General features: G+C 36.9%; 1 protein-coding gene across 5 annotated transcripts in view; it reads left to right on the top strand.

Annotated features, from left to right (window-relative positions):
• The window catches only part of SBF2 (SET binding factor 2), a 253,227-nt gene that overhangs the window by 146,181 nt on the left and 84,569 nt on the right, over positions 1–22,477 (top strand). For all 5 annotated transcript variants that reach the window (XM_082761347.1, XM_082761346.1, XM_082761349.1 and 2 more), the window contains 3 exons: positions 2,530–2,734; positions 5,568–5,677; positions 7,181–7,330. In XM_082761347.1, coding sequence (XP_082617473.1) covers positions 2,530–2,734; positions 5,568–5,677; positions 7,181–7,330 — 465 coding nt within the window. The remainder of the gene's footprint in view (positions 1–2,529; positions 2,735–5,567; positions 5,678–7,180; positions 7,331–22,477) is intronic.

Below are 22,477 nucleotides of genomic sequence, written 5' to 3'. Positions count from 1 at the left end.
TCCACACAGGTTTCCTGCCCCCCTTCCCTGATTTCCTACTCTTTGGGATGCACCAATCCTGAGCTTGGAAGAAGTGCTGTTTAAATGTAACCCAGCTCACACGTGCACCCTTGCCCTCTAGCAACCTATCCCATGAGATACTCCCAAGCAGGTCCCGGAAGAGCTCTCCAAAAGTTGGCTCTCCAAAAGTCCAGGGCTACAATCCTGCTTTTAGCCTTACTTCTTCCACCAAGTTTGATCTTGAACTCCACCATCTCATTGGCGCTGCATCCCAAGCTGCCCCCAACCTTCCTAACAAGTCCATCCCTGTTGGTAAGGACAACATATCTTATTCCACAATTTTAATAGTCATTATGTTGTAGCTGGGACAGTCTAGATATATATGAGGAAAAGGTTCATTGGGGAGAGATAATGTTTGTATTAGTCTAGCTGGTGCAAGTGGAAAATCTAGACAAGTTTTTGGCATATACTGCTTCAGTAGTTGAAGGCATTAGACATACATTGCTGATCTGTATGTCATTGCATATGCAGCTGGCATTACGTTTGTTATGTCCAAGATAAAAGTAACTCTTTCTAGATCTTTCCTCTGGACCTCTCTTTTCAATTAAATGGAACGTGAAATAGATATTTTCCCTTTCTGGCTTTTTCCTATTATATGCCATCTGTTACCCCCCACTGAGGTTGTGTTTCTTTTCTCTGCCTTGCTGCTCTTGGCATCTGCTGCTGTCATCTTTCTCATAGCTAGATTTTTGGCTTGTTTTATTAAACTCGACTGTGCAGAGAATTTGTACGGCTAAGTAGCTGGTTTGTTTTTCTAGATCTGAGTTCAAATGCGTTGGTTTGAGACTGCTTTTTCTCTAATTGATGCATTTTGTCTCCTTGTTGCCTTTTACTTCTGTAAATGAAAGCACCAGGCTAACTCCTGATTCTGAGTTGTATTGCAATCTAGTTATGCTTTTACAACAGAAACCTAATTGTTTGCATAATGCTCTTTAGCAGCTATACATAGCCAACAGCATAGAGTCAAACTGAATTGGAGTAAATTCAAATGCGACTAATGACAATCCCTTGTATATGGATTAAGAGAAGAAAATACCCTGTTTGATTTGACAGCTTTACACTGCTCAAGACATAAGACGTAATCCTCTTAATGGTGGTGAAACCCTTGTGGTGCATTTTAATCTCTGCTGTAATTTTGGAAAAGGTACAACCTGAAGCCAGAAAAGAAACAAAAAGTGAGAGAAGTTTATCAAGCATTTGAAGAAAAAATAAAAGAAATAGTGCATTTTCATACCTTGCAGTCTTCAGGATGTCGTTCTGAGAAGTGTGTTTTACACATGCTGAAGTCAATGTGGAGGCAGTTAAGAGAAATTTCGTGGCTTGTGGTGTACATGGTCTTCATAGTTGCTGACCACCAGAGGCAGAAGATGTGTGTGGGAACATACTGTGCCCTGATACTGTATCTGATATGACAAATACCCAGGACAAGAAGTAAAATATCACACACACAGCATCCCTTTTGTTAAGTACAGAACATATTTTGGCACTGTCCTCAGTACTGCAGTATTGCACAATAATGTCACACCAAGACGAGTATCGGAACAGTTACGTAGCAGACAGAGCAACTATTTTGGTAGAATAAATATGGCAGTGTTCTGTGATGCAAAACTGAATTGTTATTTTTTTTTTTTTCCTATGCTGGGGATCTCATCAAGAAAAGTGAAAAGCAAAGATAAAAACTTTCTCTGGGGTTGCTTATTACATTTTCTTTTAAAGAAAAAGAAAACAAAGACCATAAAAGAGTGAGTGAAACATCACTGTAGACAAACATTTCTCATTGCAGTGGAAATTCTGACTTTTTGCAATGATAGTGATTTCTATCCATCAAGAACATCCCAAAATCTGAATTTCAGCTTCTTTTTACTTTCCTTGTAATTTGTACCCATTGTTTCCTCTCTTTGACTGACTGTATTAATCTTTTTCCTTTCTTTAGTGCAAGCAGTGAATTGTATAACATATTTTGCAGGACATGCAGAAATTACAAAAATGTTACCTAATGAAGGAGGGCCACAGTTTCAAACATGATACAAAAATTAATTTTCACTTTGTAGACTTGACCAAGTTGAGAAAGTTTCTGGATGCTTGGTGAAGAGACTGTATATTATATTTTTCAACCCTGTCTCTAGTATAGAAGCTAATTGTCATGCTACTTTCTATTTAAGTCCTAAATATTCATTAAGTTGCATAAAAGCAACCCAAGTTAAAAAAGTGATATTCTTTTGCTCTCTTTCTTATTTGAATTAATTTGGATGTTGACAAAAATAACTTTATAAAAGCCTTTAAAGAGTTTGGAAATACTAAAGTAAATGAAAAGGTGATGTGAATTTGAAACATGATAGTAGTCAGCTGTATTAGTTGGCTTTTAATCTTTCAGGTGTGACAGATACACAAAACAGTGATGAATTCAGTGAGGCAGCTGGTAACAAAACATAACATGTTTGTGTTTAATGTTTTGGTTTTGGCCTGCAGGAAAATCCCAATCCCCACATAGCATTCCAGAAAGTGCCACGGCCCACAGAGGGCTCCCACTTGAGGGTTCACATCCTCCCATTTCCCCGGATCAATGAGTGCAGGGTGCAGGAGCTGCTCCAGGAAGGCCTTGCAAGGAGTCAGGGTGCCCCCCCTGCAACTCGGGGAGACAAGAAGTGCGTCGTTCCAGCAGGTCCCCCTGTTGGTATGTTTACCTTTTCACTAATTTACCTGTTTGTCATCCTATCTCATGTGTTGAATATATAATCAGCATGGCTGCAATGTGTTGCATCCAAGAAAGATATTGAGTTACTAGAACGTGTTCAGAGAAAAGCATCAAAGCTTGTGAAAGTATTAGAAAACTAGACATGCATAGGAGCTGAGGGAACTGGGGTTGTTTAGTCTGGAGAAAAAGAGGCTGAGGGGAGACTTCATCACTTGCTACAGCTACCTGATAGGAGGTTATAGTAAGGTGGATGTCAGTCTCTTCTCAGATGACAAGTGGTTGGACTTAAAGTGGCCTCAAGTTATGCTGAGGAGGTTTAGATTGGATATTAGGAATAATTCCTTAAGGGAAGGTGTTGGTAAGAATTGGAATGAACTGCCCAGGGAAGTGGTGGAATTGCCATTCCTGGGGATATTGAAGAGGCATGTAGACATGGAGCTTAGGGACATGGTTTAGTGGTGGAGTTAGTAATGCTAGATGGACTTGGAGTTAGTAATGCTAGATGGACTCTCAAGGGCCTTTTCCAACATAAATGATTCTACAATTTCATGCTCATATGGTATTTTTAGCAATCACTGCAAACTTCAGTACATAGACTTACTTGTTTGCAGTTTTAAAAGCCCTCTTGCATCAGACTTCAATAAGAAGTGAACCATCTAGAGTGTGATTGGCATAATTAAGAACAACAGTAAAGGATTTGGTTTCAGTTGGATTGAGCCTAGTAAGTTAGGTACTTTCTTCATCTAGCTGTGATGAATATCACCATATGTTAATTGTATGGCTGGCTGAAACAATCTTTGAAGGTTCAGGTTTCTCATCTGGCACTAGTGGAAGATGTGGAAATCACTGGGAAAAGATAAAGAACAAACAAGCATATGTAATGATAATATGTATATAGGTATCTAAATATAAAGAGCAGATGAACACATTTCTCAGTTTAATTTTAGAACCCCCAAAACCTCAATTCATCATATTCATCAGTCTGAATAATGGCAGAAATAGGTATATTTAGTAAACCTTCAGGACACGTGAAGGTGGTAGAGCTTGCAAAATTACTGAAGAAGGAGATTAAAGTACCAGTCAACCTCGGCAAATTAGAGTCTGTAGTGTCTGTTGAATGCTGTCCTTCTCTACTATTTTTTTTAGATAAAGTATTGCTCTTGCATAGGCATGATCAGCTGACTAGACAACATTTCTTCAGAAATTCATTTTGGGATTATAATGGTCATAGGGCAAACATGACCCAGCAATGTCAAGCTATTGCAAAAAAGACAAACATATTAGTGCGATGTATAAACAGGAGTACAGTCAGTGAACCCCATGGAGAAATCCTTTCGTTGTTCTCAATAAGACCTCAGCTGGATTGTTTGTTTCCATTTTTGGACAGTGGAAGACTGTCTCCGTTTTTGGTTCTGTTGGAGGGAGTCCAGAAGGCAAGAAGAATGACCAGTGCTCTGGAGAATGTGACCTACAAGGAAAGATGGAGAATTGTTTAGACTGAAAATTGGAAGACTGAGGGGACAGATAGTAGCAGTCTTCAATTACATAAGAGGCTGTTAAAAAGAGGAATCTTATCGCTATCTGTAGTGATAAGAAATAATGGGTGTAATTACAGCACAAAAGTCAAGTTATTTGTAAGGGAAAACTTGGTAAAATGAGGATTGTGAGGCATTTGAATGGATTTCTTGTGAAGCCAAGGAGTCTCTGTTATCACAGAACTTTGGGAACTTACTAGACAAACATGAGGAATGACATAAATAGAGTTGATCCAGTCTAGGGACAGCAGAATGAACTAGATGGCCTCTTGTGGCCTGTGTCAGGCCTGTTTCTCTTTGGTTTTGTGTCAGAAGAGGGTAAACTTTATTTACCTGCCTTTGCTGTTGACTAGATCATTGAATCTGTTAGTTATGGAAAGTTAAAAGGATATTCTGTTCTGCTGCCTTTCTTTAAAAGTATTTCCGGGCTAAGTGCAAGAGAAAGTTTCCTTTCTTAAGAAGTATATATTTTTGTCTGTTTTATGTTTTTTCAAGAAATAACTTTCATACTCTTATTCCCAGCTATCCTCTGTGTCAAAATCCTTGGATATTAAGAGCGCATCATTATCTACATAAAGGGCATATTATGTGTTTATATTCTATTTACTCAACACTAAATAGAGAAAAAGAATGCTAGATCTCCTATTCTGATTTTTCTTGACATTCAGAACAAAACACCACATTAAGAAAATAATCGTTATATCTCAACAAATTGGAATCTAGAAAAGAGAACAGGTCTGTTAGTTTTTATTCCATGTCACAGAATTCTTGGCACGGCTAACAAATTCTTTCAGAACAATGTAGTTATCTCCTGCTACACATGAAACATACAAGAGTATGCAGTTCACTATAGAGCAAGTGTGTGTGTGTGTTTATATGTGTATATGCATGCAAATTTGTATTCTCTATTAATTTGTATTTATATATTTCATGAGTATGTTAACTAGTTCAAGAGGTTGGAATCTCCATGTGCCTGTATGAAACAAATGGAAGAAAGTAGTAAAGAGAACTGAAAGCAGTAAAGAGAAACTGTTTTAGTTGAAATTAAGAGCACTCATGCAGGTAGTATAGAAAAAAAAACAAAACAAAACAAAAACAAAAACAAACAAAACAACAACAAATAAACAACATTCTGTGTTCCCATCTGTATATATTTGCTTAACAGAATAAAATGCAGGGCACATTATTTATTTTTTTTATTTTAAAGAACATTCTGGTATTCTTTGTGACTCTTGCTGAAGAAATTTACTGATGTATATTCATCTTTTCTGTGATAGTTTCCATAATGGAAAAAGGAAGCACAGTTTTCAATAGTGCACAAAGGCTGGAAGTTGTTAGAAACTGCATCGCATTCATTTTTGAAAATAAGTTTTTGGAGACTGAAAAGGTAATAAAATTAAATTTAAACTTTCCCAAGTAAGTATTAACTGTTAGTGTGTCAAATGGAGACTGACCTCGTAACAACAAGTCTTGAAGTCTTATGTTTCAAATACTATTATTTTAATAATTTAAGTGAATGAAATAAGCACCAAAACTCATCTAAATGCAATATTATGTGTAATATGAGGCAGATGGATTTGGAAACCTGAATGTTGATGTTCTGTTTGCTAGTTTATATTACCATCATAAATAGTGCTGTCCATGTGATTTTTTTTTTTCTTTTCAGAAAAGGTTTATATTTTTCCGACAATGTTGATAGGAGGAATGTAAACAAAAAGTATACGTAGACATTTCATTGTCAACCAATGTTCTTTCAGATTTTCAGTCCAGTTTATTTTGCTGTTTTTAAAAATCAATAATTTGAAAAAACTTAGAGATGAATATAAATATTTGGTATGTCTATTTTTGCTAAAATGTACAAGTTGTCTTCCTTAACATCCTTATTTTTTCATGTTAAGATGATGCCCCTTTTTCTTGATTCTGTCCATATAATTTTATAATTTTGATTTCAAAACAGTCACTCAAACTATCATTCAAATTTAATTATGTGTATGAAAATGATAGTAAAATTATTTTCAGAAATTTTTCAGCTTCCCAGAGTACCATCTGTACACATCTCTCAGGCTATGCAGTTCAAGACAGGAAAGCAGTGTTTCTTGATTTACAAGATAGCGTTATGAAAATACATACAAGAATACATACAAGAAATGTCCTAATAAAATGTGTAGCTGTCCTGAAAGAATTTTGATGCATGTGCAACAGTTTCTTAATGTCTTTCAACTTGCAGGCACCTAGAAAATTTCAGTAGTGTTTTTTTGTACCACTGCATAGTAAATTTATCCTTTGACAATAAGCTGCCTTTTGTTATTTATCATTTGCTGTCTGTTAAATCTACTCTAAAGTGCCACAGTTGATAATCACTGATGTAGCACTTGATACATCTTTAAAGCATTGGTATAAATATTTTATTGGACCTAATTTAGGATAAACAGCATAACAGTCTTGTGGCCTCAGTACTATGAGTGGTATGCATCTTCTAAAACTACTTGTTTTGCACTGTTTATCAAAAACCATGCTAGCGGCCTAGCCTGACTGAAGGCTGACAAGTTAGCATATGGTACAGATAAAGCACGTGCTTTCATGTACAGTAATCCAGTTCTGATTTCCTGTCCATTCAGTGCCTATCCATGATCAGTTGTTCCCATATACTGATGTAGGTGAGATGCCGTTTAATGCATTTGAAAAAAAGTAAAATAAAAAATAATGGAAAAAAATATATATTTAATGTTTGATTTAGCTTGAGTCTGTTATGTGAAAGCTTGATATCCAAGACTAGAAATCATTCGTTTGTTCTCTGTACTGTCACCTGCAGTTTCTTGATAAAGAAGGAATAATATTCACTGTTTTGGTGCCATTTCATTTTAATGAAGTTAGACTTTCTTGTCTCCAGACCCTGCCGGCAGCCCTGAGAGCCCTAAAAGGAAAGGCAGCTCGGCACTGTCTCACACAGGAATTAGGCCTGCACGTTAAACAAAATCGAGCAATTCTGGACCATCAGCAGTTTGACTACATAGTACGAATGATGAACTGTGCTTTGCAGGTACAATATGCGAGGTTTTGTTCTTTGGTTGTCTTTTTGTTAGTATGATAATCAAAAAATTGTTTACAGTGATGTGGACAAAATAATTGAATTATGGGACTGTGTACTGGAGTGATGTAGCAGATACTACCTGACAGTGCATTTAAGACATTTTGTAGTTCAAACGATAAAGGACAAAATGCAAAGGTCTGTACAGATCTGCCTATATGAAAAAAAGAAAGAAAACTGTTTCCATTATTAATAATTTAGATATAATCAGTTTGGTATCGGTTAAGTATTGAATTGATTTATAGTAATAGCTCTAAGTATAATTTTTTATGAATGGTGTTAGCATTTCCAGGTCATTTTCATCTGAGCTCCTAAAATGTGTAATACCCACACCTCTGTTTAACAAAACATAAGATTTTCTTCTTTGTCATCACAAGTGCAAACACATTTCAAGAAGAAAGCATACTTTCTGATTCCATAATAGGTGGTGGTAGCACTGCTTTTCACTGCGTTATCTTAGTTTGCCAAAAACTCACTTTAGTTGGTGTTTGAGGTTCATCTACTGAGTTATTCTACAGATGAATTGCTACGTAATTTTGTGGTAAGTAAACATTAACCTGGTAGCAGTTAACTGTAAGAGTAAAACATGTGGATGACTTCTTTTGACCTTCATTTGAATAATTGTTCTGATTTAGCTATATTTGTCGGCAAAATGCATTTTATATATACCGGTGTTCACTCTGATATCTGAGAATGCAGTAATTTTATGTATATTTATAATGTGATCACGCTTTGTTATAATTTGCCTCCCCTTGCCCCTATCTAAGTTAGTGTGTTAGGGATCTGAGCGAGACATGGAAATGTTTTAACCCCACTCACATCTAACCATAAAAAAAAAAAAAAAAAAAAAAAACCTGCTAACATTATTTTGCAGCAGTGTGTTGACCCATATATTTAAAAAGGTGAGTGCTAAATACAGCTTACAGGAGTATAGAAATAAATTATCATTGACTGAGCAAATACTACCTCAGGTCACTATCAAAGGCAAGTTTTATTATCTGTTGTATTTCTGGTCATTTACAGTAGATATTTTTCTACTATTTAGAACAATACTCAGCTTGGTGTGTAGTAGTGATATTCAGAGTCAAATTAGCTGCATGTTGCAGATGAAGATGTCAGTCAGCTGGCTAAAATTGCACAGCTTGTACCAGAATGCACTATTTTGGCACAGCCATTGGCCTTTTCCAAGTTCTAAGTATAGCTATAAAGTTAAAAGAAACATAAAATTACCTGTGAAAGTGCATTTCTCTGCCCAAAATTATGACTAATGAAATACTGCACCTGCTCTGTGTTCCAGAGTCAGAAATGTTACTTCAAACCAAAAACCACAATTTTCTAGATATCCTACAGATTTTGGTCCTTCTCATGATTGTTCCTGGGGGGGGGTGACCAAAAAAAAAAAAGTCAAGAGATATTTTCAGACAAAAGGAAGGAAATACGAATCCCCTTTATTTGCAGCATCATAGTACAAAACAGATAGCAGAGAAAAATGTTGAGTTGAGGAAATTTCCGTTACTGAGGAAAGAAATACTGACACCACCTCTTAAAGCAATGAAATCCAGTTTTTCTGTTCAAGAAAAATTAATATTTTTTTCACAATTATTTGAAGGCCCAAGAAGGACCTTAATGGTCATAAAAATGGTTGGTTGTTGTTTGTTTTTTTGAAGTAATATGGAAATAAAACAGAATGATATTTTTCTTCATAAAGGTAGCAAATCATGCAAATCAAATCATGCAAATCAAATCATGCAAAGGAAACAAATATATGGATTAAGGGGGCACAATTATTACCGTTTTATTTCCCCAGTAGTATTTTTATATCTTTGAAATGTAAAATGGAAATTTCCAGTTCTCAGTAGTAAGCTTAGCCAACATGAAAACATCTGAACTCCTGACACTGGGCAGCTAGTTAGAAACAAGTATTTTCAGTACATCTACTTTTATGACATGAAATCATTTATTAAGATAAAAGCATGATTTATAATTTGTCTATGTACTTGGTTCAACTCTTATTTGGAACAATGTGTAAATTGTGACATTTTGGAGCTTCTCTCTATCACTTGGACAAAAATACATTATCAAGAACTTTGTTAAATTTGCTGCTGCTGCAGTCAGATGCAAGTCAGCATTTTGCCATAGAGACATGAGTTCTGTTAACTGCACGTCATAAGACCAGGCAACTTAAACAGTGTCTGTTAAAAGATACAGAAACTTAATGTAAGAAAGATGGTGTTAACTGAAGATGTATTCAGCCTTTATGGTAATATAATGTTAATTATGATGGAATTTTGAGGGATTATGGATTGCAGTGTTGCTTTAAGACCTCACAGACCTATTGGAATTGTAGAAACCGTGCCATCAAATGTCTTTTCGTACATTTTTCTGTTAATATTAGCGTTCCCATTGATTTTTCTAAGATAGGAACAGAAGTATTGCTGTTTCCAGGAGGCATATAGCAGCTGATACAAAAGCTATGGAGAGGGAAGAGCCTGTGGGATAGCTGGTAGGTTGGGCACAGCCCTGGCTCTCTACTGGTCTCTACTGTACGTGGTGGGTTGAACCGGGGTGTGCATGCAGGAAGTCCCAGCATGATGGCTTTCCCTTGGAAGTACCGGTCTCCCCTGGCTCACTTGCACATGCATATAGGAATTGTGATGCTCTCCAGCCACCAAACCTCTGCTACTGATAATGTGATTTGTTGCTAACAATGTGTATTTTAAGGGATACAGGTAAGCTGTTTCTGGAAATGTCTTTTGACTAAGAAGCTGTGTTACTGGCATGTACAGAGTTCTTTGTCTTACTGGGAACAGTGCCATATATTACAAAATCAGAAAGAGTACATTCTTAATAGTTTATTGCAGATCTCTTCATTACTGTTAAGGTTTTCCTTGTTGTTTAGTTCGTTGGTATTTTTTTTCTTTTAATAGAATGTGCTTTCTTGTTCTACTTGAGTCCGTAAAAATAAATGTCAGATACTTTTTCAGAGCTTCTATATACTCATTTAGTTGATTAAAAGTGGTATGTTAACACAATGCTGCTAGTAATACCCCTGTGTATGTAGTTGCTAGTCTCTTTACGTGTATAGCTGGTATAATGAATCTGCTACCACAATTCTTGAAAATAGATGAAGGATGAGGAATAAATAAATGCTCATAGCATTGCTTCAAGTTATTTTAGTGAAAGATGACTTAGGCTGTATTTCCCCAAGTATCTGATCTGACATTTTGCAACTGGGAGGAGGGAAAGGAAGAGGTGTTTCGCTAATTTCTCTAGAAATGACAAAACTTAGGCTTGGCAGATCTCTGGCATTTGTCAGCTTGAGGCTCTCAGTCCAAGTGCAACATTCCTTTGGACTATTACTATATAGCCTATTTACGGTTTGAAAGATGGGCAGGACCTCGCTGCAAATTTTTAATAGGCCTATGATATATGGGGCAGTACAATAGAATTTCATAAATTATTTTGCCTCGTTTAGCAGGCATGCAGTTGCATGTCAAACCATATGGCAGACTTTAGATAGCTTTACAAATACAGTCAAGGTAAGACTTGGTACAATAGGTCAATACTGAAGTGAAAAATATGCTTTACTGGTCTCTATTCTTGTCCAGGAAGTAGTGACAATCTACTGTTGCTGAAGTGCAAATGTAAGAAATATTTCTGATCATTCTTAGTAGTACAAGAATCAAAATGACAAGGAGATTGTATAGCTAATTGTTTAAAGCAGATATCTTCTGATGAGGTCAATTAAATCACCAGTTAGTTGCTTTTTTCTCTCCTGCAAGTAGTCATTGGCCACTTGCTAAAAACTTTCTTTTCATTCCCTGAGAAAGAATTCTTCCCCTGACAGATCATATGCTCTGAAAAGACTCTGTAGCCTGTACTACAGCAGTGGTTAGTATCTGTTATAGCAAATTATAGGAATTATGTTCTGTTCCATATGTTATTATAACTTCATCACTTCTAAGCCATCTACAGTGTTGTGAAAACTCAGTGTATTGATTGGCAATTTATTCATACAGATGGCACTGTAATGTGAAATTATTTCTCTAGACATTGTTTCCAAGGTGTTTGTTTTCCTCTACTGAGGCAACCTCCAGCATAATTTAGAATTATGCATAAATTCCTATTTTAAAAGTTCTTTCTCTTTAATTTTCTCTAATAAAAAGCTTTTCTCTGGCATGTTAGAAAAGACTGCCAATACTTGACTTTTTTCAGCTAAAAAGGCCATTTATTATCAGAGGAATGCTTTTTCTAAGTAATTATATTTACAGCAATACGTTTTATATTTAATATTAATTAAGAAATAATGACAAAAAAAAAAAAAAAGTAAAGGTTGAATTTGCATAACTCTCCATTAATTAGTCGCAAATCATTGACATGACTTGTCCAGACTTTGAGTTGTCTCTCTGATTTTCTTCTGGCTGTAGCAAATGAACTTTTTATTTTGAAACATAAAAGCACTCTGATAAAATGTCAGTAAAGGCAAAAAGAGGCCTGAAGATTCTCCCATTGTATAGGTGGAGGGTACTTGATAATCACAACTAATAATTTTTATGTTTAAAAATACATTCTAAACAATTTGCATAGAATACTGAACAATAACAATAAGATATGGTAAAAAAAAAATAAAATGTTTTGGCAGAAAAATTCTCTTCCGATAATCAGTGCAGGACTATGAGCTAGCTTCCTTTGGTAGCTGGAACAGACAAAACTTCTCATTTAAAAACTCCAAAACTAAGATGATGTAATTTAACATTTCCTGTGTAAGGTGTTGGACAGTAATACTGCCTAGCTGCACACTAATGCAAATATGTTTCAAATCAGAAAACACCTGTGCCTAGGACATCTGAAATACTTAATCTAAATGTGGTTAAAGTGGAAATTGATTACGTAAAACTGAATAATATATAAATACTTCCAAAATTATTGTTGTTAGGCATAGGAAAGGGATGTTGTCTTCTAATGATGTGAGTTAATCTGGCAACCTACACGGTCATCAATACTGTTTTAGGTCCTGATTTGCTCTGGTTTTGCATCTGTGTGAATATATATCTCTTGTACTAGTGTAACTGAGGGAATATCTTTAATAGAAGACAAATTTTTCATAATTTTAACACTTTAGATAATATCTAATAAATTACTAAGGCTTTCGATAGTGGTAATAGGCAGAGATTTGAAGGACTACTCTTAAGTTTCTCCCCGTATTTATTTTTGAAATACAGTACACTGAGTACTGTAAAAGCATACTTAGAGTTTACAGTATAAAAAACAAAGGCAGGAAGTCATACTAGCAACCAGTGCAAAATTAAAATTTTAACCTGCATTAGGCTACACTACACGTACATCTGGGCCAGCATCTTTTCTTTGACAATGGCCAAAAACGGGTAAAAGATAGTATTGATAAACTTTCTTTCTAGAATTTTTCTTACGACCCTTCAGTATTGCTTTGGTATTATATGGTCCTCTTTCTAGCATTTACTCTTCAGGCTATTGTGAAAGAAACTTTAATATACAAAATTAGACTAATGGCATTCCATAAATATTAACTTTTTTTCTTATGTAAATAACATTGTCAGCAGATGAAGTTTAAAACTTGTCAGTCTCAGAATTCAGTTTTGCAAATACTGTCCAATAACAAGAAAGATTTTATTACTCCTGAGAGAAAATCAACCATGTGTGTGTCATATGATTCAAATTCTTGGCAATATAAAGGTTAAATGAACTAGCATTTCTCATATTTTATGTTGAAAACTACATTGCCAAACATCTTTCTTTTAGAGGGTTATAGTAGGTCTTTCTTCTTTCAAGACTTTTATTTCATGGGCTGCCTTTTGTTACTCAGTTTGACGCGTGTTCCTGGAATCAGCGACTCTCAGAAATAATATTTGAGTAGCAGCAATATTAGAAAGTCTTTTAAGGTATTTTGAAACAGAAAATTTGTCATGAAGAGAAATCGTGGGAGTTTAACAGCGCCATGCTTAATTCTATTGATTCATCAGTTATTAAGAACTTGATCTTGTTCATCCTGTTAGACAGAGTCATGATGCTATTTAAATAAAAGAAAGGAAAGACCTTTCTTGGTCTTTAGTGTTTAAGGCTTGGACTTGAAGCTTCCACTTTTAATTCCATATCTTACTGTAGACTTATTTATTTTTGTCACAAGAAGCTTGTCATACAGTTTCTCTGATCCATGTTTTTTCACCCACAAAGAGGAAGCAACAGTTTTTCTAATCCTGATGACTTTTCAGGAGTCCACCCATAATGTTCTGGACTTCATAAAAGAAGCTGCTATTTCTGAGTCTTTCTGATGATGTCTTTTTCATAAGAAACTGCAAGGTACTTTAATATCATTGCACATGGCTGAACTGATAACACTCACATAGTTTTTCTAGAAAAACAACACAATAAGTATATTGAAAAAGGCTGTATTGCTGATCTGTTCTTATTTTTCTTTTCTTTGCTCTGAGGAACATAATGTTATACTCATGTACTCATGTTATCTCGTGGGATGCCCACATAGTCAAGGCAAAATCAACTCACAGGTGTCTTTTTGCCAAATACAGAAAACACAGTTTTTCTTTGCAGGACTCTCCATGTATGCATTCATAAAGTAGGTACCCGTGTCCTACTTTCACTCAACATTGCAGTGTTTTTAGCTTTATTACTGCTGTTAGAAGACCAGTCTGCAGTTACCTCCTCTGCAGGGACCAAGGGAAATGACCACCTTGACACAGCAATGGCCATGGCTATTCTTCTGCGGGCCATGAGTCTCTCTGCAGAGCTGGCCACATCCAAGTAATCCCTTTTTCTTTGGGCAGCAGTCTCTGTGGAGAGACATCTAACTGTTTCTGCATATGTGTATACAGACAACCAAGGTGGTTGTCTCAAGCTGTGTTAGACTGCCTCTGCAGTTTAGTCAGGAATTTCTTTGTCTGTTAACTACACAGCAGAAACCCACATCCTCTTTTCAAGCTGACACTGGGCCAGCAGAGGAGTGTTCAGAGATGAGTTCCTATGTGGCCAGGCACCTCCTAAATTGCTGTTTGCTTGGGGACTTCCAAGCCCTTGCTTCTGGTAAGCTAAAAGCAATTGTGACTTCTGCTCAGATTATGTTTATGAGCAGTTACCAGTGCAGGATTCAACCTCTTTTTTATTATTATTTTTAAAGGGTCTCTGGGTAATATTTTAGTATAAATATTACATGATAGTAGGGTGTTGTTGTTTACATAAGAATAAGCAAAAATGGGTGAGCAGAGGCAGCCCAGCTCCTCTGGCTGATTGCCAGCTCTCTGCGGGTCAGCTGGACTGGCCAGAACCAGCTGGAACCGGCCGGAACTGGTTGGAACTGGCCAGAACCAGCTGGAACCAGCCAGAACCAGTTGGAACTGGCTTGGACCAGCCTGGGGCACCTGCGCCCTCAGTCAGCCCGTGTGGTGCCTTCAGAGGCACAAGTGAAATTAAGGCCCTGAAGCAAAACAACAAGAAGAGGTATGTTGGGAGTAAAGATGTTTTTAGCAGGTCTTATGTGACGTTTATATAGCGATGTAAGCATTTTGGAAAAAACACAGGATAAGGTATCCAAAGGGCAGACAGCTTGTCTGTGTCTGGGCTGCGTTGATTTCAGTCAGGTCGTAGCTAGCTTGCAGATAACTAAAAATGTGATACCCTTTAAAAAGGGGATGTGCCGTTTAAAATGTGGTACCACTGAAGCAGCAGACCTCCGGACTCCAAAGGAGGGTGCCACAAAAGGTGGCCCCTTGTCAGGGTTGAGGAGAGGGCTGTAACCCCATGCTGCCGGCCAGCTCTCTGGGTTGGTTTGCAGACAGGTCGGTGCTCCTCATGGCCGTCTGCTCTCACCGGCCTTTCTTCAGGCCTCCAGGATTCCCTGTTAACGCAGGGCAAGCTTGCATGTGTTTGCTCACACATAGATATCTTATTGAAACCATGCAGCTTCTTGACGTGGTAGGCTCTAACTGCTCTTAAGTGTTCATTACTGTTAATTGCATCCTTGTGGTTGCCGCGCATTTCTAATAACTCCATGTTCTAAATATTTTTGGTTGTCTTGATGAAAAGCAGACGTGTGGATGTATGCTACTCACTGTTGTAAATAAAATAAGTCTGGTTTAGGAATTGTGTTATACTGCTGTGTAGTTATTCTGTAGCCTGCCCATGAGAGAGGTGGACTGATGAAAGGTAGGGTTTTTTTTTGTTTGTTTTGTTTTTTTTAAGGAAAAAAGAAGTTTTGATGTTGAAAGGAGTAGGCATTTTGCTAATTAAAACAAGTGAAATCAGTGACTTTTGTTTTCGCAAAAAGTTTGTTTTTGTTTTATATTTAATGAAAATATGAAAAGAATACATGGTAAATATTCTTATTTTAAATGTTATGTGTATATATAATTTGTATGTCAGTACATTGATATAATTCAGTATAGATTTGTGTGTAATACTGTCAAGTACATATATATGCACTTAATCAGCTTTTTGTCACTTTTTATACAATAACTAACAAAATACAGAGTACTATTGATGTACAGTACCCAGACACTGAACATAGTTCTGTGGTGGCTGCCAATAGACATGTGTGTATGTATGTAGGTTTAGTTCGATCTTCTGTTACTAAGATGAATGGCAAGAGTTTTTCTGTCTAACATAGTGTCTCGCTCTGGGCTTCGCCACCTGCACATCACCCTCCAAATAACTGTGAAAGTGAGGTGTATTAGAGGAGCTGAAACAGAGTGCTTTCCTGCTCTGCCAGCAAGGTGTGTTCTCCCTTGGTTATTGGTAGTGCTCAACTTACCAGAAGAAACATGCCATGTAGAAGACTGGTTTATTATTCCACTGAGGAACTTTTTGAATTTGTTTGTTTTAAAATGGTTTCTTTCTCAGGAATTTGCATCAAAAATGTCAGTGTGCTGTAAGATGATCATCTTTTATTTATTCTTCACATAAGTCATTTCTGAACCAGAACATTGAAATACATTAGGACTCTTCTAATCATTTGGTTCCTATGATGTTTGTATAACCTTTGGTTTAAACAATTGAAATCTTGGCTGCTTGTATTCAAAAACCAGTGTGATGTTGAGATAAATTCCATAAAATACAGCAGAGTTCTGGGTTTTGTCAATATTTTATGTAAACTTTCGCAAGTGCATTAATATGATGAGCATAAAGTGATGAATGTATGTGGCATTTAAGAATGATGTTTTTAAGGAAACAGGCAACAGAAGAAAAAAATCCATTATAGTAATAGACATACCTCTACTGTTGCATAAAAAAATGTGTGCAAAGTTTTAAGAACAAAAATAGAAAAGATACAAACAAAAGAACACATGACATTCTACATAAATTGTAAAAAGAAATATATATATATATATATATATATATATATGGCACTTGTTGACATAAATTTTTATTATTATAGCCCAGATTTATGACTTGCATGAATTGTTTTTTAGGATGCATGGGAGAATACTATGTAACCAAGCTGTGGTGAAGATTACTTTTTGTATTTCCTCACCATAAGCAGTCTATAGTAGACTGTCAAATCAGACTAGTCTATACTAGACCAGTCAAATCATACTACACCACGTCTTACTTTTTTTTGATAATAATAACACACTAAAAATCAACCTTGATTATGAGGGATGCCGTGGTTTTTAACACTTATTATTTAGAAAGAAATCTTTCCTGTTAGAATATTCTGTCTACCTTTGAACCGTAGGCCTCTGAGTTTTACGTTTGATGCTTCCTTTGACAATACCGATGATTTTAATTCTCAACAAATCTTCATTTTTCTGTGTACACATGTAATACCTTAAACTTCTAATACATTAATGTAATTCCTAATATTATATGTTTTTTCCTGTACTTTTAAGTCTTCCAGATTTCTTTTCTGTAAGTATCACTCAAGTTTTGGTATTTTTCATTTGTACAAGAAGATTAGCATTAGTACAGTCTAGATTCACAGATGGCACAAAATACAATGTACATACATGTTTCTTGGATCAGTACACTTGCCCATGTGCCAGCAAAAGTTGGGGTTCATACCCTTAAACTAAGACTTTACTGGGTTTTTATTGTTTTATTATTAGAACAGAGGCAAAACAAGTGGTGGTTTGGGGCATTTTCTGTTCATAAGAAGACAAAGTATGTTAATGCAGGCAAAACTAATGGACTAAAATAGCCCTTAATTTATTGTTTTCAGACCAAATTGAAGATTCTAAACTATTGATTTCTTTGGAATTTAGTCAATTTTATTTATGAAGTTAAAAGGTGTAATTGCTTTTGTAAAAAACAATTTAAAGGAAAATATTTATTTTAATGGACTATTTTGGAGCCTTTCCTTTGTCAGTTGGGAATAGCTGAAATACTAACCATATGTGTTTCTGTTTAAAATCCACAGGCCACAACTACAGTTATGTTAATACAATTTGTTACTTAGCCTCTGAATTGTATGTGTAGGAAAGTCATAGACTTTGATCCTGACTCGATTATGATAGATGGCTGTTACCTTCCCAATCCCCTATCTGTTTAGCCTCAGCCCCTATAGAGACAAATACCATGTAAAACATTACTTTCTGTGAAGAAGACTGACAGTAGGCTTGTGGTTTTTAAGTTACTTTTCACAATCTCTTAGGCATGGTTAGTGGATAAGCAGCATTGCATGGATCAAAAACATGAAAACCGTAACTACAGACAACATCAAAAACAGGATGTTGAGAGATATTCAGAGAATCACTTCTTTGATTGTCCGTATTTCAGCTAAGCTTTTAAGAAAGGCACTCAGACTGCCACTTGTATTTTGTACATACTTAATGCAAAAAACTGCTTAAGGATAATTTGTTATGAAATGCCATATAACAGATATGAACTTGATCTATCTTGTGTAATTTCTAATATCAAAAAGAAGATAAAACATGCATATGAAAACAACAGGCATCAGAACTGATTCACTTAAAATCAGTCAAGCAAACTACTCATGAAAAATGATCTTATGGAAAAATGAAAGATCTTACATGAGGTCTAATCACGGTGCCGTTGGTGGTACTCATTCCTGGCTTTAAAACTGGCATTCTGTTCTTACAATTAAGAGCAGGTATACTAAAATAAATGTATTCTGATCATCTTTTTTTTTTTTTTTTTTAATCAAAAAATTCACTTTTAATAGCCTACTTGAAATTCCTCTCTTGTGAGGTTACTTAGGAGTAAAACTGTGGGGAGAATTGTTCATTCTTGGATCTGCTTTTCTACAAGAGCGTGTGAAAGTTTCTGCAGCCAGAAGTTTTCTGTGTTGTCCACAAACTTTTGATGTCACTTGGCATCTATTCGGGTTTTATCCATCTCCATAAATACTGTTAGATAGCATGAATATTTAGTGAAGGGCATTCGGATTTGTTGGAGAGGGGGACTTTTTTCCAAGCCATCTTGAACCAAATCCTATTTAATGAAAGTTCCTAAGTCAACAGGCATTGGGACAGGTTGCCCAGGGAGGTGGTGGAGTCAGCATCCCTGGGGGTGTTTAAGGATAGGTTGGATGTGGTGCTTAGGGACATGGTTTAGTGGGTGACATTGGTGGTAGGGGGATGGTTGGACCTTGAATCTCCTGCATCTATTCCTATTGGATTTTCAAAATTAAAAAAAAAAAAAATAAAAATTGTGGCTCAGTTTTTTTGGTCAGTAAAAAGAATCTGACCGTAGAGGTCCCTGGGGGTAGTTGAAATTCTGGTAAAGCCTGCGATTTTCTCTTCATTTCATTACTACCATGTAATTGGCTACTCAGGCACTAGTCTAACAAGAAAGAAATCTCAAGAAAGAAATCTCAAACAAATTAATTTCCAGTTAATTCATTTTAAGTCATAACCTAAATACATTAAAAATTCTGTAAAATAAAAATTCCTTAAAAATTCTTCATAGTCATTTCTCCAGCTTTTTTTTCCTCATGACAGACAACCAAATTTACTAATTGTTACTGCAAAGTAGTTTTATCTTTGGTGATAACTGAGAGGTATTTCCTTAATTTAATATTTCTTCATGCCTTGATTTGAATCTGTCGGGCTATGGGACTCTTATGTATTTGTTCCAGAAATGTTTGTGGTACTGTAGGCTCTTCTGTGATCATACAAAGATTACAATATTACCATATAGATTTCCTTTGTCTCACTTCAGTGATCACTGGTATGCTAGGCAGGTAGGATGCTTTTCTGACTACTGTAGCTGTTCCAACTGCCCTGCCTTGAGCTGGCTGCCCAGGACTGTATCCAGGCCGCTTTTAAAGATCTCCGAGGAGGGGGACTCCACAGCCTGACACTTGGCTGACACTTAAGCGTCATGTTTAAAGTCAGGAAAAAATCATGAACTTTGAAGACAATGGTGAATTGTTTGGAAAACTTGGAAAAATATTTTTATGGATGTATACCTGATAGTTGATACATTATCACCAACAAAAGTAAGAATTTTTAGTCTTTGCATTCTTATAATTTGTAAAAGTTAATCAAGTTTAACATATTTTATGAGACAACAACTGCATGTAAATGTATATACATGCTTATTTAATACAGTGAATCTCTCAAAGCATTTTACCTTACAAAATTTTGGCACTTGCAGCTTTCTACTTAATTCATTCCAAAAATAAACATAAACGTAGATAATTAGTTATCATAAGAAAAAAAGGTTATTTTGCCTATGTTATTGTAAAAACAGGGAATATGCAGATTACTGTCTTGCAATTATTCCCAGTTATGAAGTTTAATGAAAATACTGTAAGTGGAGGTCTAGCCTTCAGTGATACCCAAAGAGGGGGGAAAAAGAGAAGACTGTTTTGGAGAGGAGTCAAACTGATGTAAATATTTATGGATTTATTTTATAAATCCATTAGTGTAAATAGAAGATAACAAATTAGATCAATTGCAGATTGAACCATGACTGCAGAGTGGTGAGATAATTTTCAGACAAGATGTAATTTGTGTAATGTTGGTGCCAGAGGAGCTTTGCCTGCTCAGAGGGAGGAGTCTGTCAGTCCTCTACACACCTGTGGCACATCAAAATGTTTTCTATTCACTCACTAAAACCTCTGCAATTTTCTTCACCTCACTAAAAATGTATCACACAGAATCACAGAATTTCTAGGTTGGAAGAGACCTCAAGATCACCTAGTCCAACCTCTGACCTAACACTAACAGTCCCCACTAAACCATATCCCTAAGCTCTACATCTAAACGTCTTTTAAAGACCTCCAGGGATGGTGACTCCACCACTTCCCTGGGCAGCCCGTTCCAGTGCCTCACAACCCTTTCAGTGAAGAAGTTCTTCCTAACATCTAACCTAAAACTCCCCTGGCTCAACTTAAGCCCATTCCCCCTCGTCCTGTCACCAGGCACGTGGGAGAACAGGCCAAGCCCCACCTCGCTACAGCCTCCCTTGAGGTACCTAAAAAGAGCGATAAGGTTGCCCCTGAGCCTCCTCTTCTCCAGGCTGAACAAGCCCAGCTCCCTCAGCCGCTCCTCGTAGGACTTGTTCTCCAGGCCCCTCACCAGCTTCGTCGCCCTTCTCTGCACCCGCTCAAGCACCTCGATGTCCTTCTTGTAGCGAGGGGCCCAAAACTGAACACAGTACTCGAGGTGCGGCCTCACCAGAGCCGAGTACAGGGGGACGATCACCTCCCTAGCCCTGCTGGCCACACTGCTTCTTATACAAGCCAGGATGCTGTTGGCCTTCTTGGCCACCTGAGCACACTGCTGGCTCATATTCAGCCAACTATCCACCATCACTCCCAGGTCCTTCTCTGCCTGGCAGCTCTCCAACCATTCCTCTCCCAGCCTGTAGCTCTGCTTGGGGTTATTGCGCCCCAGGTGCAGGACCCGGCACTTGGCCTTGTTGAACTTCATGCAGTTGACCTCAGCCCATCGTTCCAGCCTGCAAACTTACTGAGGGTGCACTCGATCCCTTCATCCAGATAATTGATAAAGATATTAAAGAGGACTGGCCCCAGTACAGAGCCCTGGGGGATGCCACTAGTGACCGGCCTCCATCTGGATTTAACTCCATTCACCACGACTCTTTGGGCCCGGCTATCCAGCCAGTTTCTAACCCAACGAAGCATGTGCCAGTCCAAGCCAAGAGCAGCCAGTTTCTTGAGGAGAATGCTGTGGGAAACGCTGTCAAAAGCCTTGCTGAAGTCAAGGTAGACCACATCCACAGCCTTTCCCTCATCCACCCAGCGCGTCACTTTGTCATAGAAAGTTTACTTTGTCATGTAGCAAGTTTGCTGTTTAGTTCATGTGCCATTATTCAGGTCAATGCAGTAGTACTGCTGCAAGTGGCATATCGTGCTGTCTGGGATCTTTCCAGGCTGATAAATCTGTTTGTATACAATGTGCTCTTGGGAGGAGCTTCTTAGACTGCATGTTACTGCATTCTATATGCTAGAACACCACTGCATTATCACGTTAATCGTCTCACTCCTCAAGTCGGCATCAATATACTGCACAGTAGCACCGTACTGTTCTTTTGCATCCGTCTCTCTTACTGTGCAGTCATGTAGAAAACACAAATCATTCTTATTTATTATTTTATCTTCCACGGAGAGGAGAAGGTTCAAAGAACTTTAGAAGAAGAATGGTAAATATGAGTATTTCGAAGTTTTTGTTGAATGGTTGACTAAGATGGCACAGCATGATGTATTAGAACACTAAATCAGAAACTGTGGTCTTAAAACTTCCAAAACACCCAAGAACGAAATTCAGTCCTTCAGCAGCTTTTCGCTACACGCTCCTATTTTTCAGCCATTGCAATCTGGCTCATCCTTCTGAAAGCTCCAGCTGAATTTGTGGAAGGATTTTTAAGCAGCATGAGTGTAATTCAGATTAGTACTTGCTTATTATTTCACTGTATCCCAAACTGTCTTCTCTGAACTTTTCCTTTGCATTGCCATTTACTGTACTTCCATAGCAGGACTCCCCTTTCCCTATACTATTTTTCCCTATCATCTCAAGAAGATAGTAACAAAACAGTAAGGTGTTTGGAGTAAGCCCCTGAGAAAGGAAGATAAGGTAGTCTAGGAGAATATCTGTTAGTATAAAAACAAAAATGTATTAGTTCGCA

The sequence above is a fragment of the Aythya marila genome (genome assembly GCF_965140915.1).
Source record: "Aythya marila genome assembly, chromosome: 5".
NCBI lineage: Eukaryota > Metazoa > Chordata > Aves > Anseriformes > Anatidae > Aythya > Aythya marila.
This window is presented reverse-complemented; position numbering and strand designations above follow the sequence as displayed.